Below are 17095 nucleotides of genomic sequence, written 5' to 3' on the forward strand. Positions count from 1 at the left end.
TTTTATATAAGGCATAAAAATAGACAAAACTATGCTGTCAGTAGTCGGGAAAGGTCATTTAGAAGTGGAGGGTTAGTGACTGTAAGGAAACAGGAAGGGGGAGATTCTCGGGGTGCTGATAACGTTCTGTTTCTTGACCTGTGTACTGGTTACATATGTATATTCAGTTCTGTATGTATATTATACTTAAATAGTTTTTTTAAAAAATAACACATCTTATTTGAGAGAAAGCTGGAAAATACAGAGATGTTTAAAAATTTAAATCACCCACAACCCACTATCCAGAAATAACCACTATTAACATTTTGGATTGTTTCCTTCTAGTCTTTTTTTGAAGCCACGGTGCTTGTGCTACCTACCCCTGCTCCCCACATATTTACACACGCACATTTTGCTAAAAGAGGTTCATTTCTATTTAGTTTTACTTTTGGTTTTTTATTTTTACTTAAAGTTAATCCATATCATCAAATATTCATTGCAAGCATGTTTTTTAAGCTGCTGCAATATACTCCATCAAATATATATACACATACACACACATACTATACATATAGCTCCCAAAAAAGAAGCTACTGGGTCATGAACATTCTTTAAGCTCTGCATTCGTTCTCTATTTCCTTCCAGAAAAGTTGCATCCCACTGGCAAAGTATGAGGGCTCCAACCCTCATACTTTGTATCACAATCCAAGCCCAGGTTATTTATTATTATTTCTATTTGTTTTTAAAAGGGTAAGGCTTAAAACAGGACTAACGAATCTACCGTTTTGCACCCGGCTGAGGCGCTCAGCAGGTACCGGGCCTCCGAGCACCTCTCCCTTCCAGACGCGCCGGCTAGCGACCCGCACCCGGGCCCCGCAGTGCGGCCGCGCGTGCACCCGGGCCCCCAGCCCTCGCACCGCCCGGTTGCCGTGGGAACCGCAGAGCGCGGCTGCGTCCGCAGACCCAGCTGTGAGAGGTTCCGAGGCCCGGGCATGGAGCTGCCGGATCCGGTCCGCCAGCGGCTGGGAAACTTCAGCCGGACCGTGTTCAGCGACTCTAACCGGACCGGGCCGGAGTACAGCGAGGGTCCGGGTGAGTGGCGAAGGTCCGGGTGTGGCCTGCCGACAACCTGGCGCCGGTTTTGGAGCGGCCAGATTTTGCCCGGACCTAAGATGGCGGCTTCGCCTTCAGCTGGTTCCCCGCAGTGCGGAAAGCGCCTTGGAGGAGAAGCCCGGATCCCCGGCGGGTCTTGGGCTGAGCGTGCTGCGGCCTGGCTGGCGGCCTGGAAGCGGGGCAGCTGAGCTGGCGCCGGCCTTCTTCAAAAAATAAAAATATAAAAGCCGCCTTCGCAGCACACATCCGCTCCCGCGCCCTCCGCGAAGGCCGAAGTTGCTTTTCCTTTGCGGGTCCGCCCTGGCTTTTCTGGCCAGGATGGAGTGACAACAGCCTAGGCAGTCTCCCCTTCCCACTCCCCACCCCCTACCCCGAGAAAATATCTTTTCCTTTTTTCTTTAGCTAGCAGAATAAGTACGTTCCACCACAAGTCCGTTTTGTGGCAGAAGAGATGGAAACAAGTTTTTAAAATGAGTCATTTTAAACCGCTATCCGCTCCAGAGTGGCAGCTGCCACACTAGCATCGCCTTCAACAAAACTCGCCCCCTTCCCTGCTTTCTCCTCCTCCTCTATATGTAACTCTTTCCCTAAATCTGGTAACAAAATACCACGATGCTACATTCAACATGACAGGTAACGCAGTTTCCTTCAAAACAGTGTCCTCCTCTTAAATCATGATGATAGACAACATACTGTCAACCAAACCCATGCGGTTTTTATCACTGAATTCTGTTGGGGATTAGAAATCTTTTCCTCTTGCTTGGTTTAAGGATTTTTTAAAAAGGACAGAGAAAAGTAAAGTCAATTCCCATAGTTGCGTTTTTTCACCCTGCTTATTTGCCTGTCCCCCAAATTTAGGCCTCTTCATGATTTAGGATGTACGGAGAAAAATGTAATGTGAAATATTAGGTTTTTACAGTTCTGATTCTAAAGCTAAAGCTTAACAGGCGGTAAAATCTGATGATGCAAGGTATCAGGGGTCAGCAGACTTTTTCTGTAAAGTGCCAGATAGTAAATATTTTAGACTCTGCAGGCCATAGGTCTCTGTGGCAGCCGCAGATAATGGTAATTGAATAAGCATGGCAGTGTTCCAATAAAACTTTATTTATGGACACTAAAATTTGAATTTCATATGATTTTCAGTGTCACAAAATATTATTCTTTTATTTTTTTTCCCCAACCAATTAAAAATGTGAAAACCCGTTTTTAGTTCACTTGCTATACAAAAACAGGCAGCTGGTTGGTAGTTTGCTTACCCCTGATTTATATAATGTCTTAATTTAAGTTCCATTTACAGAATTCAACTTGTACTTTTGCAAAATTTAGTAAATTCGTGTCTTGTGCTTTCAAGGTTCATTTACATATTGATTTTCGATTGCATGATTATAAGTTTGATCTGCTGAAATATAGACATAGCATAACTCTTAAGATGCTCATGTACAAAATTTCTAACATAAAAACTTCTTTGCAAAATTTGACTACAGTTTCTGCTCCAAAGGTATTAAATTTTTCAGCTTACCTAATTTATCGTTATCTTTCTACATTTTCTTCTTTGTGGATCTGAAGTAGGTTTGATTATTTGTACTGTAATTACAAGTGTATATCATTATCTTGTCTACAGCTGACCAAGAGTTGTACTGTTATGAATAAAATCCTAGGCTAGTGAGTTTCCTTCAGATTTAACAGATTTTAAGAATTGATTCCTTTGTCAGTGGTAATTTAATAAATAGGTGCAAGCAAAAGTAGATCATAATAGAATTTTTTAGAAAGTAGATCATAATAATCAGGCATATTCTTGGAGCTAATGGAAAACTTCTTGCTATGATAGACCATGATTATTTCTTATATTTTAAAATTATTAAATTAAATTATTAAATATAAAAATATTAAATATATTTTAAAATTATTAAATGACATAAAATATTCAGCTGTGGAGACAAAAGAATCAGTTTTTAAGAAATTTATTTTAGAGCCTTTGTAAATTCTTACATTTAGAGCAATTGATTTCAAAATATATATCTTCTCTTAAATTGTTAGAATTTAGTCAAATTTAGGATACCTTTGTAGGACTCAATTTATAAAATCAAATTCTTAATTTAGGACCCTTCTCCCTTACATAAAAGCAAAAGTGCTGTGTAATCAGCCTGGGAAATGAAACTCATGTATCACGAATGGCTACACTGATAATGTCCTTATGACAGTATGTTTTCATTAATTCATTCTTTCTGCTTTTGTGTATTTGGTATTTACCATGTGTAAACCAAGATGCTAGGTTTTATGAGGGTCTCAAATTTGGGTAGAACATGGTCTGTGCTTATAATGAGGCTGTGAATAAGTAAAAGAGAAAGAATGGGAACTAATGTTTATTGAGTGCCTACTAAGTGCCAGGCATGGTGGTAGGTGAAATAATTTATATTATTGCTAATCCTCACAAGTAACTTGGGAGGTAATTTTAATGTTACTATTTTACAGATGAAGAAATTGAAGCTCAAAGAGGTTAAGTAACATATCCCAAGTCTGGCATCCAGAGTTACAGGGGAGTTTGGGGAGTTCTGAGTCTACTTGGACTCCAAAGCTCATGATCTCTTCAGTACACCAGACTGTGTCTCGAGTGAGGGGTGTGTGGTTCTCTGCTAACACTTCTTATACACAAGTTAGAGTGATCTAAGTGCTGAGAGGGGAAACAGATATCTGCTGGGATAGGGGAATATGATCAAGAGGGGATTTATGGAAAAAGTGGCATTGAATTGGGTATTAATGAATGGGTGGGATTAGAGTATGCTGACTATAATTTGGGAAATTAGTTTTTGTATGAGATTAGTTTATATGTGAAAGATTAGTTTTCATATATTTTGTGTGTTCATTTTATAGGCTCTTTACATAGAACTCTACAAAGGAGGTAATGATAATTATTGTTGTCTGTTCCCTAGGATTCATATTGATAGTCCACATTTAATCTATACCAGTAGTGTACAAAAAAGTCAGCAGACTGTAATGGCAAAATGATAAAGTAATTGAAAAATATGAAACATACCCCCGAGTAGCCAATATATGAACTGAATAGTATTATGATGAATATTTTCTTTCACACTCAGTGATTATACATAGGCTTAAAATTTGGAGTTTTATTGAGCCAATACTGTAGTTATTAATTCTGAAGAACTAAAGGATTTATAGGGCATAGACCAGGATTAAGAGTTTGTTCTTTTTCTATTTCTTCTGTAGATAATGAAATGGTTTCCAGTTTGGCATTGCAGATGTCACTTTATTTTAATGCCTACTTTTTCCCACTTTGGTGGGTGAGCAGCATTATGATGCTTCAGATGAAGGTAAGTCTGTGCTTTAGTACTTCTGCTGAGGTCTCTTCTGCCCATCCCTGGCATTGTCAAAATTAAAATTCTTCATTTTTTTTTTTCCTATCTCAGGACAGTTTGACTATACATGAGATTTTTACAAATATGTTTATTTTTGTTTTTTCAGTATTCAGTCTTGCCTGATTACTACAAATTCATTGTGGTCACTGTTATCATCCTAATAACCTTAATTGAAGCTATCAGGCTGTATCTGGGCTACATGGGGAACCTGCAGGAGAAGGTAGGCTCTTCTTTCCTTTCTCTCAGTCTACACATAAATGCAGTAAGGTTTACATAGCAAGGAAAAGGCAGTGAGGTGTGGCGGAAGGAGCAAAGGCCTGTAGTTAAGGCCTGGCTCTAACTTTACCACTTCTGTTACTGTGATCTGTTTGCTTAATCTCTTGAGCCTTGGTTTCTTTGTATATAAAATGGGGAAAATATTTACTTCACAGGTTTGTTGGGATTAAATAATTTATATAAAGTACCTGAACATGGTAAGCACATAAGAATTGATAGTTTTCCCTCTTCTTACCAGCCTTGAAAATACTTGGTCAATTAAACTTGTTTATTTGGATCCTGAATAAGAAAATAGGAGGAAATTATAAACTCATTTCCTATGCCAGTCACATTTTCTGAATCATCATGCTGCCTAAGCATTTACAGTTACCAGAGCTTAGGGTTAATGCCTAAAGATTTCTGTGGTTTTCTAGGCCCTTCATCATTAGGCCCCATGTAGGCTGTCTCACTGTATTTCTTGCTATTTCCTAATCCAAGTGTCCATTCCAGGCTGACGAGTTGATTCCCAATCATGCTCATTCCACGTCTTTGCTTACTTACCTCCCTCTTGTCTCTTCCTCCTTCTATCCAACTGTAAAAACCTACATCCTTGAATTCTTTCTTTCACCTACCGTAATCACTCTCTTGTCTTATTTCTTGTAACATTTAGTCTATACCTCTAAGTGGTGCATTTAATTATTCACTAAGGTGTGTATTCTAGGATTGTCACATAAATTAGTTTTCTCTTCTAGACTGTAAATTCTCTGAGGACAAGACCGTTATACTCCTTTTGAATTACAGAGCTCATAATGTAGGTTCACAGTAGTGCTAAGTACTTGCTTATAAACAAAAAAACTGTACTTTATTGATCTGATTACTCTTAATGTGTGTCATTGCAGGTTCCTGAGTTGGCTGGCTTTTGGCTTTTGAGCCTTCTATTGCAGTTGCCTTTAATTCTTTTCTTGCTCTTTAATGAAGGCCTAGCGAATCTGCCCTTGGAAAAAGCGATACACATCATTTTCACTATGTTCCTTACTTTCCAAGTTGTTTCAGCATTTCTTACCCTGAGGAAAATGGTAAATCAACTGGCAACTCGTTTCCACTTTCAAGACTTTGACCAGCTCTCTGCAAATAGAGAAGGCATGAGAAGAATGAGATCCTGTATAGAAGAGATTTGACCCAGTGCTGTTGAGTGAAAATTTGGAAGATCATTCTAGAAGACTGCAAGAGTTAGGAAAACATTAGAGATCTAACATAAGAGAAAGGACAAAGCAAGTGTTTTTTTTTTTTTGTGAGGAATATCAGCCCTGAGCTAACATCCATGTCAATCCTGCTCTTTTTGCTGAGGAAGACTGGCCCTGGGTTAACATCCATGCCCATCTTCCTCCACTTTATGTGGGACGCCGCCACAGGATGTCCTGACAAGCGGTGCGTCGGTGCGTCCCCAGGGTCCGAACTTGGGCCGCCAGCAGTGGAGCGCGCGCACTTAACCGCTACGTCATGGGGCCGGCCCCCAAAGCAAGTGTTTTGAATTGCATACTCTCTAGCTCTGAAACTCCAAAGTTGAGGGCAATAAGACTGTACAGTACGTGAAAACAGTAAGTCAACCCTGAAGCCTAGACATTGTCCACCTGATGCCAAATACCTTAATTTTGTTGTTGTTGTTGACTTTTTCAGGTGTGTAGAAATCTGTATGGATGGTCACAGTTTACCAGGTGTACTGCAATATTTCTAGTTAGCACTTTTAACTAGAAATGTGTATATTTCTTTTGAACTTGTTGGCTATCCATGTCATGGCAGTACATCTGAAGCACATGGAAATGTTTGTTAATATTCTGGTCTATTAGACTATATTTGTAAACCGACACACCAAATTTTCATGTCTGCTAGGGTTAAATTCTAACCCTAAGTCTTAGCTGTTATACTGAGGTTAAGAAGAAAATGGGTAGATTATCATGGTATTTAGGATAAATTTTTATCATAAAATTGCAACTTTCATAAAACCATGTTCAGTATTTATGGTAGTGGTGTGCAAAATGTCTTTATACTAAATTATAAAATATTTATGTTAAAGTATGTGCAACAAATGATTCTTTTCTTGTATAGTTCTTTTGTATAGTTCTTGTACAGTGGGTTTTTTATTTTTATTACAGTTTCAAGGGAAAGAAGGAGAAAAAAATTTATATTAGAGAGGCTTCTAGGTAGTAGATATTGTACTAGGCACATTAACCCTTGTGATCTCATCTACTAAATCATTTTTCCCTGAAGAACTGCTTTATACCCAGGAAATTCACACGAGGCTTGATTGGAAAACCAGGGTGCCTGTTAATACATAGTGCAAGCTAAGATGGCCAGAGGGACTATACTCATGATCTTTTGTTTTTTTGAGGAAGATCAGCCCTGAGCTAACATCCGTGCCAATCCTCCTCTTTTTTTTTTCCCCTTTTCTCCCCAAAGCCTCAGTAGATAGTTGTACGTCACAGTTGCACATCCCCCTAGTTGCTGTATGTGGGATGTTGCCTCAGCATGGCCGGACAAGCAGTGCGTCGGTACGCGCCCGGGATCCGAACCCTGGGCCGCCGGTAGCGGAGCGCACGCACTTAACCGCTAAGCCACAGGGCTGGCCCCTATACTCATAATCTTAAATGACCATGTTCCCTTGCTAATAGGAGAGACCTATTTAAGGAAATTCTGTTAAGAACAAAGTTGCTTGGGTGTATCTGAACATTATTTTTAAGTGATTATTGGAATATTTGAAGGGATATAATATTTTCTTCTTTCCTATAGGGAAATGAGCCTTTATAAGTAATGTATTTTACTGAGAGACAGTGTTAACCTATATTGAAAATTGTTCTTTCCAATTTTCCTTTTCTGTAATTCATGCTCATCTTAGGATTTCCCTACTTTGCATTATTCATTCTGATACTGCTTAATTTTTGAAAATGTTTTCACTTCCCACTCTTAATTACACCTGACCAAACTATTTATGCTAATTTTATTATTTCTGCTTTTTATTATTCTATATAAAGTTCAGTCAAAGATTTCTATCCCATGTACTGGCTGATTAACCTTTCCCCTATACCAAAGTTGTCGTTAGGTATACTCCAATAATTTGAAATTCAAAATGGAATTCTGTTTGGATAGTTTTCTAAAACTTATATTTGTTTGCATTTGTTTCCAGACGGGAATAGTGATTCTATGAGAAAATATAAAATAAGAAGACTAAATCTACATAGCAGATAAATTAAGGGGATGATCAACAAAGACTTTTCTATTTAACAATTGTTTACAGAGTTTTATTTTAAACATCAGAGCCTCTGATACATTTGAACGTTAATTTAGGTTTAAGAGATTAATAGCTAAAATGTTAGAGTCATAATAAAAAATTTTTAGACTATAAAAATTTAGGGAAAATAAATTTGTTTTATTAAAATTTTCCAAAAACAATTTTTTTTGCTGTAATAACTATATTGCTTAAAATGCAGTTCAGATAAGGGTGGGGAAAAAAAGAGACTAAGAAAGTCAATTGAGAACATGACCAAGTTATTTGTTTTTCATCTAAACAATAAAACCTTGATTTTTTGTTAGGCTTAACCAATATTTCCTATTGGAGTATACCTGGTTCCCTATGTAAGCCTATGAAAACTGAGGTAGAGAAGATAATTTACATCTTAGCACATCTGGAGTTTAGGCAGTTCTTATTTTATTATATTTGAATGTTTGTCCATCCTTAATTCCTATTACATCTTTCTCTCCAGGGATTCACAACACTGTTCTGAAAATTTCTAGTTCAGATGTTGAACTTCACAAATATTTTGTCTTTCACTTATTTTTTTCTTCCAGAGGCTTTTACTCGTCACAGATAAGGTGGGTGTAAATTTCTGTAAATCAGAATGATTTTTAAAAATTGGATTTCAGTCAACATATGTTTGAATGTCTAGTATATGCAAAGAATAGTAGAGAGTTCATAGATAAATAAGATGTGCTTCCAGTTCTCAGAGGTACCATGCTGAAGGTAAAATATTTGCAAGACAACCTTAAGACAAAGTAGAAAAGTCTAACTTTAACAGGGAGGTGCATTGAATGAATTTATACCTGATACGTACCTGGCAGATAACAGTCCTTAGCTTTCAGTGCATCTCCCCTCTTTGTTCCTAGCATTTAGTGTCCAGGATTAGCACGTTGGCCCTTCATCAACATCATTTATCATTGACTACTCCTCTCAGTGTCAGAGCACAGGGAGGGGACATGGAGGTGGGGAGTGTGGTTCAAGACATACTCACATTTTCCTGCGCACAATAATGAGAAGTTCACTGTCTGGTGGAAAAGGCAGATAGGCAAATCAGTGCTGGTGTAGTGTGGTGGGGCACTGTAGGATTACAGAGAAGCGTCATATAAAATATGAGGAATCTGGGAAGACTTCCCAAACAAAGTAACACTTGAGATTTGAAGAATGAGTGGGTATTGTGTTAATTTCAGTATTAAGGACAGAAATAATAGTGACTCTGAGTACTGTTTCAGGTATTACATGTAGTTTGGTAAAACTGATGGGAAGGGTGCATGAGAAGAAAGGAGACAGAATAAGGTAGAGAAGCTTGTGAGTAGCTAGTAAATTAAGCTAAAGGTTTTAATATTCTGAATCCCAGAATAGTTTAAACAGTGGAATATAACAAACAGATTTAGGTTTCAGAAAGATCTCTCTGAAGGCAGTGTGGAAAATGGATTGAAATGGTTGGACTAGGGTAAAACTTAATGAAGTAACTTTGGAGAGAACAAGCCGGCCTGGATAAAGTCAGTGGCAGTAAAATAAACTTGAGTAGAACCTATTAAGGTTTTAAAAAATAATTTTATTTTATATTTTAACATAGGTATTGAACGTTTGTTCCTAATTCATCCTTTTGGGGATTACACAATGGTAAACAAAATGACATGCTCATTGTCTTATTGTCCCCCCTCCCAGTTGTTAGATTATTGTTCAACTTAAATGGAGCTCTATCTGAAATAGTCTTTTATAAATTTTATTTGACATAAGCTAACTGGATCGTTCTTAATTTGAATCAGTTAAGATTATAGTTTTTAAAAACTTAAATTTTAAAAGAAATTGAATCAAGATTTTGAGAGTAAAGGAAAGAAAAATCATCTATAATTCCACCACCCTGAAATAACAACTGTTAGCAAATGTCATATTTCCTTGCAGTTTTCCCTTTGTAAAAATCTTTTTCAAAACATAGTTGTGATCATCAGCACTTAAATTTTGCACCCTGCTTTTCTGAAAACATAAATACTTACCCACTTTCTACAGTCACATAACCATCATCGTAAATGATTGCACAATATTCCATTGAGAAGACAGACTAGTTTATTTAACTTCTCTCATATTGTTGGATATTTGTGTTGTTTTCTTCTTTTGCTTTTATACATAACATTCTAATGAACATCCCCTGTATACAGCTTTTTCCTTATCTTGGATGATTTTTGTGTGTGTGTGTGAGGAAGGTTAACCCTGAGCTAACACCTGTTGCCAATCCTCTTCTTTTTGCTGAGGAAGATTGGCCCTGGCCTAACATCCATGCCCATTTTCCTCTACTTTATGTGGGATGCCTGCCACAGCGTGGCTTGATGAGCAGTGTGTAGGTCTGTGCCTGGGATCCAAACCCCCTGCGGACCCCCTGCTACCAGAAGCAGAGCGTGCGAATTTAACCACTACACCACTGGGCTGGCCCCAGATGATTTTTTTTTAAATTAATAAGCTAGATTCTCAGAAGTCAAATTGCTGGATCAAAGAGTATGAACATTTTTAAGGACTCTTGAAGCATATTGCTAAATTATAATATCCACTTTCTGCCATTCACCACCCACAATTCTAAAGATAGTACAATGAAAATTTTGACAGGGGTAGACTTATGGACATTAGTTACCCATTCATCCTTGTGTTTCTGAGTAGGAACCACAGGAACACTGAGTCTCCTAAGGAGAAAAAAAACTAAAAGCTGTGAAAGGAGAAGTGCAATGAATTAAAAAAAAAAAAAGATTTTTGAATTAAGGGAAAACTGATAAGGAACAGGAAAAGGATTAGGCAAGCTGGTCGCAGTCAGCAACAGAATGTGAGATGTGACACAATAAAAACTGGGTCATTGAGTTGGGACAGCCCTAGGACATAAAAAGACTGAAATGAAGTAAAGCTCTGGATTACTTTGTTCTTGAATATTGAATTTTTTCAGAAGCATGGAGCATGAAATATTATAGTGATAAGCCAAGATTGGAAACATAGCCAAGAAAAAGAGGTCTTTAAGGGATTGTTTAAAATGTGCTGAAGGAATAATTTGGTTTGGTCTTAAACGGCTCAAAAAGTAAATTGACATAAAGCTTTTGCATAGCAAAATAGGCATGGAGGCAGAAAACAATGAGACAAGTGGAACAGTTTACCCAGTGAATTTGTTACAGTGTAAAACATTAGATTTTAGTCCTAGAAAAGGTTTATCAGAAAACTTAAATGCTGTATTTTATAAGTGCAGTAAACACTAATTTGTTACAGGTATTTACCTTTATTCTAGTTTTTAAAAAACTGTTAATTTGGGGATTTTAAGTCAATAAAAAACAAAAACTAAACAGTTAATTGTAAGAATCATTCTAAAAATCTTTTTTTCCCCTCAGTGTTTAGCATTTAAAAACATTCAGGACCTAAAAATGTGTTTAAATACAGGTTTAACCACAACGCTTCAATTTATCCTGGTGCTTACATAGATTCACATCTTTCTGAAAAATGACGCTAGGCATCACTGTGTAATCATTTTAACCAAAGTCAAGAAAGAACTCTTAAAAACAACATACAAACCAGAGGATAGATGGAACATACCGAAGACACTTGGAAATTTATCTTATCAACATTCTCAATGTAAACAAGTTCCACAGCACACACTTGTCTGGAAAGGGCTTCTTAACCTAGTGAGGTATACACAGTCTCAATGTATACATCACAGCGATTTATCGTTCATTGTTCCACAGACCTAAGTGTTTAGCACTTGGCTACATTAAAAATGTAGACTTTTAAAAACAATAATCAACCAAGAATGGCCTTCTCTTTTAATTTTTCAAACTCTAATGGCACTATATTTGGCTGATAGGAAAGTGGTGTTATCGATTCCTCTTTAAAGGTTTTTAGTTCCTGATCTTGCGTTATTTATATTCTAATCGAAAACACATGGGAGACACTGCTTAACATAGCTCAAAAGAAAAAAATGTTTGATACTCAAATTCAAATTTAAAAAATGTTTGATATGCACATTTAGTAACTGTCATATAAATGCTTGAGTCATTAGTGCCTGGAAGTACTAAAATGATCCCGAGAGAGTGGAAGTTTAGGACTTGGCTTCAGTAGCTTTCCTAAAAAGAATGACAGCTAGTGAGTCAATTTTTTTGCTCTTCTGAAAACTAAATCTCTCTGTGGTCAACAAACCCTTGCTGAGGAAAGCAGGAGAGTGGTTAACTGTTGACTGTCTGGTAATTTACAAAGCAAAGAAGCAAAGGATATGTTCATGCTTTATATTTTTAATATGCTATGATTCTGTTTTGCAAAATAAACCTAATTTAGTTAGCTCCAACAATATGCCGTCCACTGTGCTTTGATACTCCAGGACAAAAAGATAAATAGGATTGAGTCCCTGCTCTTTCAGCCAAGGTCTAGCAGAGGAGACAAATTTAAGGTGATCATAATGGCTTATGATAATATTGTAATAGAGCTATGTAAAATATGAGAATAACTGAGAAATCCTGTCTAGGGTGCAGGACAGTCTTTCAGACAGATGGAAAAGCATAGGCAAAGGGACAGACATTTGAAAATATAAGGTCTGAACAGAACCAAAAGTAGTTTGATGTGATTAAAATATCAGATGTGTAAAGAAGGGCTTGATATGAGCTGAAAAGACGCGTCAGGACGTTATAGAGTTTGAACTTTATATTATAGGCAATGAATGGTATATCTATACTGAAACAGAATTAGAAGACATTGTTGCCGTATTTAAAAATGATAGAAAGCTGAGAGGGAAAGCTAATTTGATAGATGATACAATTACGTTTCAAAAGAATCTCATAACAGGCTGAAATGCTAGGCACAAATATGTTTAACCACGCATGCACATCCTCCAACATACACTTTTCAAAAAATCAGTACACTAGTACATAATTAAGGAGCTCTCTGTGTGCTGTTTTCCAAGGGAAAATATCTGGGTGGTCTTGGGAGAGGACAAGCACGTATTAGTAGAAGTATAACAACCAGATCGTGGAGAGTAGCGATCTCATTGTACTCTTCCGTGTTGCAGTAGTAAATGTCTCGACTTTACAGTACTTTCCCTTCAGTTGTACTTAATAAGAAATCTTAAAACCAAACCTATTCATGTCACTACTCTGCTTAGAATTCCCCAAAACTCTCCATTTTCTGCAGCATACGATCCAAACTCCTTAGCATGGCACACGAGGCCTCTTCCCACTTGTCTGGCCTCATCTCGCCACCCCTCTAATCCTACATCTGCAGTTCCTTGAGTGCACCATTCTGGATTTTGCGTACAGATCTGTTCCCTCCATACTGTTCTCTCTGCCTGAAGTAATTTTATCTACACGGCAAAAGTCTACTTAAGTATTTTTTAATGCCTGGCTCAACTGTCATATCCTCTATGGAAATTTCCCGTTGTCCCCTACCTACTTCCAGGTAACAGTTGTACGTTTTTCTTTGTATCTCTGCTGCTTGTATTTTATGACTGCATCTAAAATAATTATATGTATTTTTATATATTAGACTCCTGCTGCTTAATTGTAAGGTCTTCATGGCAAGTGTCTTATTCATCCTTGTATTTTCAATGCTTAACAGATTGTAAGTGTTCAGTAAATACTTGGTGAGTAAATGGACTTAGTTAAGGGGAGTCTATTGCACAGTGGTTAAAAGCGTGGGCTTTGGAGGCAGATAGACGTATGCTCAAATCCTTGTTCCATTTATCAGCTTGGTCAAGTTACTTAATTTACCTAATCCTTAATTTATTCATCTTTAAAATGGGTGCTCATAGGGCTTTTGCAAGAATTAAACAAGATAACCATAGCAGAATAAGCATTCATAAATGGTAAATATTCTTATTATGATTTTATATCCTGAATTTCCTGGGCAATTTAATTCCTTTTAAGTCTTTAAACTCGCTTTGTTGCATTATGGGCCCAGAAACTTGCCCCTCAGGATTGATTAGGCAGGGATTTTGATGATCTCCATCTAAACTGGTAAGAGACCTACTGATAATGTATACTAGGAGCTATATGTGGTCTGAGCACCCTTCAGACCTTGCCCTTCCTGAGAGGCCGGGTGCATTAAGGAAATCAAATTATAACTGCAGAGATTGCGTTAAGCAAATCTTCAAAAGAAGAAATTAGATATTGATACATGGATGTTTTTAACTAGCTAATATATATCCATTAGGGACATTTCCTCTAGAATAAGTCACATCCAAGGGTTCCCTCCCCCCCACCCCCCCCCCCAGGCCATCTCTTGAGGGAGTGATGATCTTGGAGTTGTAAAGGTCTAAGTCATTGTTGATGTAGGGAAGTGAGATAGATACATTGCCTCAGGAGGCCAGCTAATTACTTTGGTGTTGTCTCTGTGGGTTTAGCAGTTTGATCCTTGGCTTTTCCATCCAGAAACTCAATTTTATTAGTATATCCATAACTAAACAGTCTCGAAAGGAGTGACCACAGTAACTAAACTCATAAAAGGCTGATGTACAAACCAGGATACTAATGTATTAATTTATAATGAAAAATACAACTGTTAGTATATTTTCTTCCTGTAGTAAATCTATTTAAAAAGCCAAATTATAATCACTAAAGTTGCTTGGTAATTATGAGATCCAAGAAATGGATTTTCACGTCATCTAGCTGTGATAACTTGAGGCACTCATCTCTACTTTAGAGATGTGTCTGCCAAGGAACTGACTACTTGAATCCTTGCTGATCAGGGTTCCCTCTCCCTGGGACTGGGGGATGCCATGCACAAAGTCAGGGAAGCCAGAAGTTTCATGGTGTATGTAGGGAATCCCAAGCAGTGTGTGTAATGCTCAAGGGTAAGCTGAGAGGAAGAGAGCAGACAGATGAGGCTGAAGAGTAGATAAGACCAGATCATGGGATGTGAAGAATGGTGGAAGGAGGGACCAGGGCCAGGCAAAGAATTAGTAAGTGGTATTGAGAGCTTACCTGGGGGTGGAGACCATGGATGTGTGCAGCTATTCCAACCTATACAGTTGGGTCATTTTCTATCTGGGTACTCTTGGACAGGTAGGTGGTTAAGTTGATCCAAAGTTAGGAGTATATGGGGCAAATGCAGTGGGGAAACAACAGTACAGAGATTTTCAGGTGTTGTCAAGAATGGCAGAAGTAATGACTCATGGGATCTCTACTAGATAGAAGCGTAAGTGAAACCATGAACAATCATCAGCAGAAAAGGGTGGTGCAGAGGTCTTGATGAGGTAGAAGGCAAGTTTGAACATCTGTTTCCCCTACAGTCAATGAGCTTCATTTTTTTTTGCTGAGAAAGATTCGCCCTGAGCTAACATCCACTGCCAATCTTCCTCTTTTTGTATATGAGCCACCGCCACAGCATGGCCACTGACAGACGAGTGGTGTAGGTCTGTGCCTGGGAACTGAACCCAGGCCGCTGAAGCAGAGCACGTGGAACTTAACCACTAGGCTACGGGGGCTGGCTCAGTCAATGAGCATCGTAAGGACAGGGACCAGATCTTATTCACTGTATCCCTAGGGCCTAAGACCATGCTTGGCACATCGTAGGCACTTAATAATGTTGACTGAATGCACAGATGAATGAATAAGTGAGCCAAGTTAGAACTCAGAGCTCCTGCCTCTTGTTCTTAATATACAGTAGTTGATTTAATAGGTAAACTCCCTAAACGGTAGAAATACCGCATTTACTCGTATCTATATCTTTGTAGCATGAAAAATAATCTTAATTCTAAAACCAATAACCATTCTTATACTAAGAGTAAACTTTCTAATTTGGCTTAACTTCCAAAACTAATTCAAATAACAGCCACCATTTAATGAACGCCTGCTATGTACCAGATGCTGTGCTTGGGCTTTATCAGTCTCTCAATTCTCATGACAACTGTGTAAGGCAGGAATTATTCCCATTTTACAGAAGCTAAAACTGGGACTCTTGTCAAGGTTAAGGCATTTGTCCAAGGTCCCACAGCAAGTAAGCAGAAGACGGGATTTAAACCTAAGCATGTTGGGCTCCATAGACCATGCTTTTTCACTCTGCAGTGCTCCATCCCCCAAAACATATGCTCTGAAGATGTATTTGGGTTGATTTAGTCCCGTCCAATCCAGAAGCCAAAGCAGGAACAATGACGCTATTTCTCAACCTTGGACTTCCCGACCTCTAGGGGTCAAGGAAAGTAGTAAAAAGGGCCCACAAGCTATTGTCGTTGTTTTTTAAAAAATTGAATATGTTTACCTATGGAAAGGCTGAGCAGGCAAACTAAAAATCTGGGGTTTTTGCTTTTGGTTGAATTACATTAACTCAGAGCATTGACCTCGGTCGTTCCAGGTCCATCAAAGTTGACTAGCAGTTAAAGAGATGTGTATTTGATTAATTTTTTTTAATGGGGAAACCTTTTTGTAGACTCGTTTAAAGGAATGCAGTTTTCTGAGGTAGGTCCTTGCAAAAACCTAAGTGCTTTTCATGCGCTATCTTATTTACTCCTCCAAGGTATTATAATAATTGGATTGTTATTATATTAATGAAATAATATATAATAATACCATTTTCCATTTTGCAAATGAGAAAAACTGAGTATCAGAGAGGTTTAATAAATTAACTAAGATCACATAGCTTGTAGTTGGCAGAACTGGGATTCAAATTAAGATATGTCAGCTTCCAAAGCTTTACTACACAGTTCAGTTCTATAGATTAATTGAGATCCTATTGCTTGGCAGGCACAGGGGTTTCTAGGATGAGTAAGATACTGTTCCTGCACTCAGAGACTTACAGTCTAGTAGTGCCTTTCAAAACTTGGAGGATAAGAGAGAATAAGGGGTGCTTGGTGGAAAGAACTCTGGGCCCCGCTGGACTGGATGCTGTCCCATTTCAAATAGGCAAGGAGTCCAGAGAATGAACCCCCCGTTGGAGCCAGAAAACAGCAGGGCTTTTAAAGCAGCTTGGCACGCATACCTGCTTCCTCCTCCGTCCTCCCTTAGAATAAAACCAAAAACTACATTTTATAAAGCAAAATTCCTGCAAATGCAAATTAATGAAGTACAAACCAAGAGCTCATACAGAAATGGACAAAGGAAAAAAATGATCAGTCATATGAGGTGGTCAGAAA

At 38.0% G+C, this 17095-nt stretch overlaps 1 protein-coding gene across 1 annotated transcript; it reads left to right on the forward strand.

The window, feature by feature from the left end:
• Window positions 1-868: 868 nt before the first annotated feature.
• On the forward strand, window positions 869-8088 carry TMEM17 (transmembrane protein 17). The gene is made up of 4 exons (XM_058551129.1): window positions 869-1071; window positions 4318-4421; window positions 4573-4686; window positions 5621-8088. The coding sequence occupies exons 1-4, from the start codon at window positions 972-974 to the stop codon at window positions 5897-5899; spliced, it is 597 nt and encodes a 198-aa protein (XP_058407112.1). The 5' UTR covers window positions 869-971; the 3' UTR covers window positions 5900-8088.
• The last annotated feature ends 9007 nt before the right edge of the window (window positions 8089-17095 follow it).

This window comes from Diceros bicornis, chromosome 12 (genome assembly GCF_020826845.1).
Source record: "Diceros bicornis minor isolate mBicDic1 chromosome 12, mDicBic1.mat.cur, whole genome shotgun sequence".
In the NCBI taxonomy this organism is placed as follows: domain Eukaryota; kingdom Metazoa; phylum Chordata; class Mammalia; order Perissodactyla; family Rhinocerotidae; genus Diceros; species Diceros bicornis.

Excerpts from the sequence above, each read along its gene's own strand:
- TMEM17 (XM_058551129.1), top strand. The coding sequence starts at position 972 with ATGGAGCTGCCGGATCCGGTCCGCCAGCGGCTGGGAAACTTCAGCCGG. Across the intron at positions 1,072-4,317 it reads GGAGTACAGCGAGGGTCCGG|ATAATGAAATGGTTTCCAGT; the intron begins GTGAGTGGCGAA and ends TTTCTTCTGTAG. Across the intron at positions 4,422-4,572 it reads TTATGATGCTTCAGATGAAG|TATTCAGTCTTGCCTGATTA; the intron begins GTAAGTCTGTGC and ends TTGTTTTTTCAG.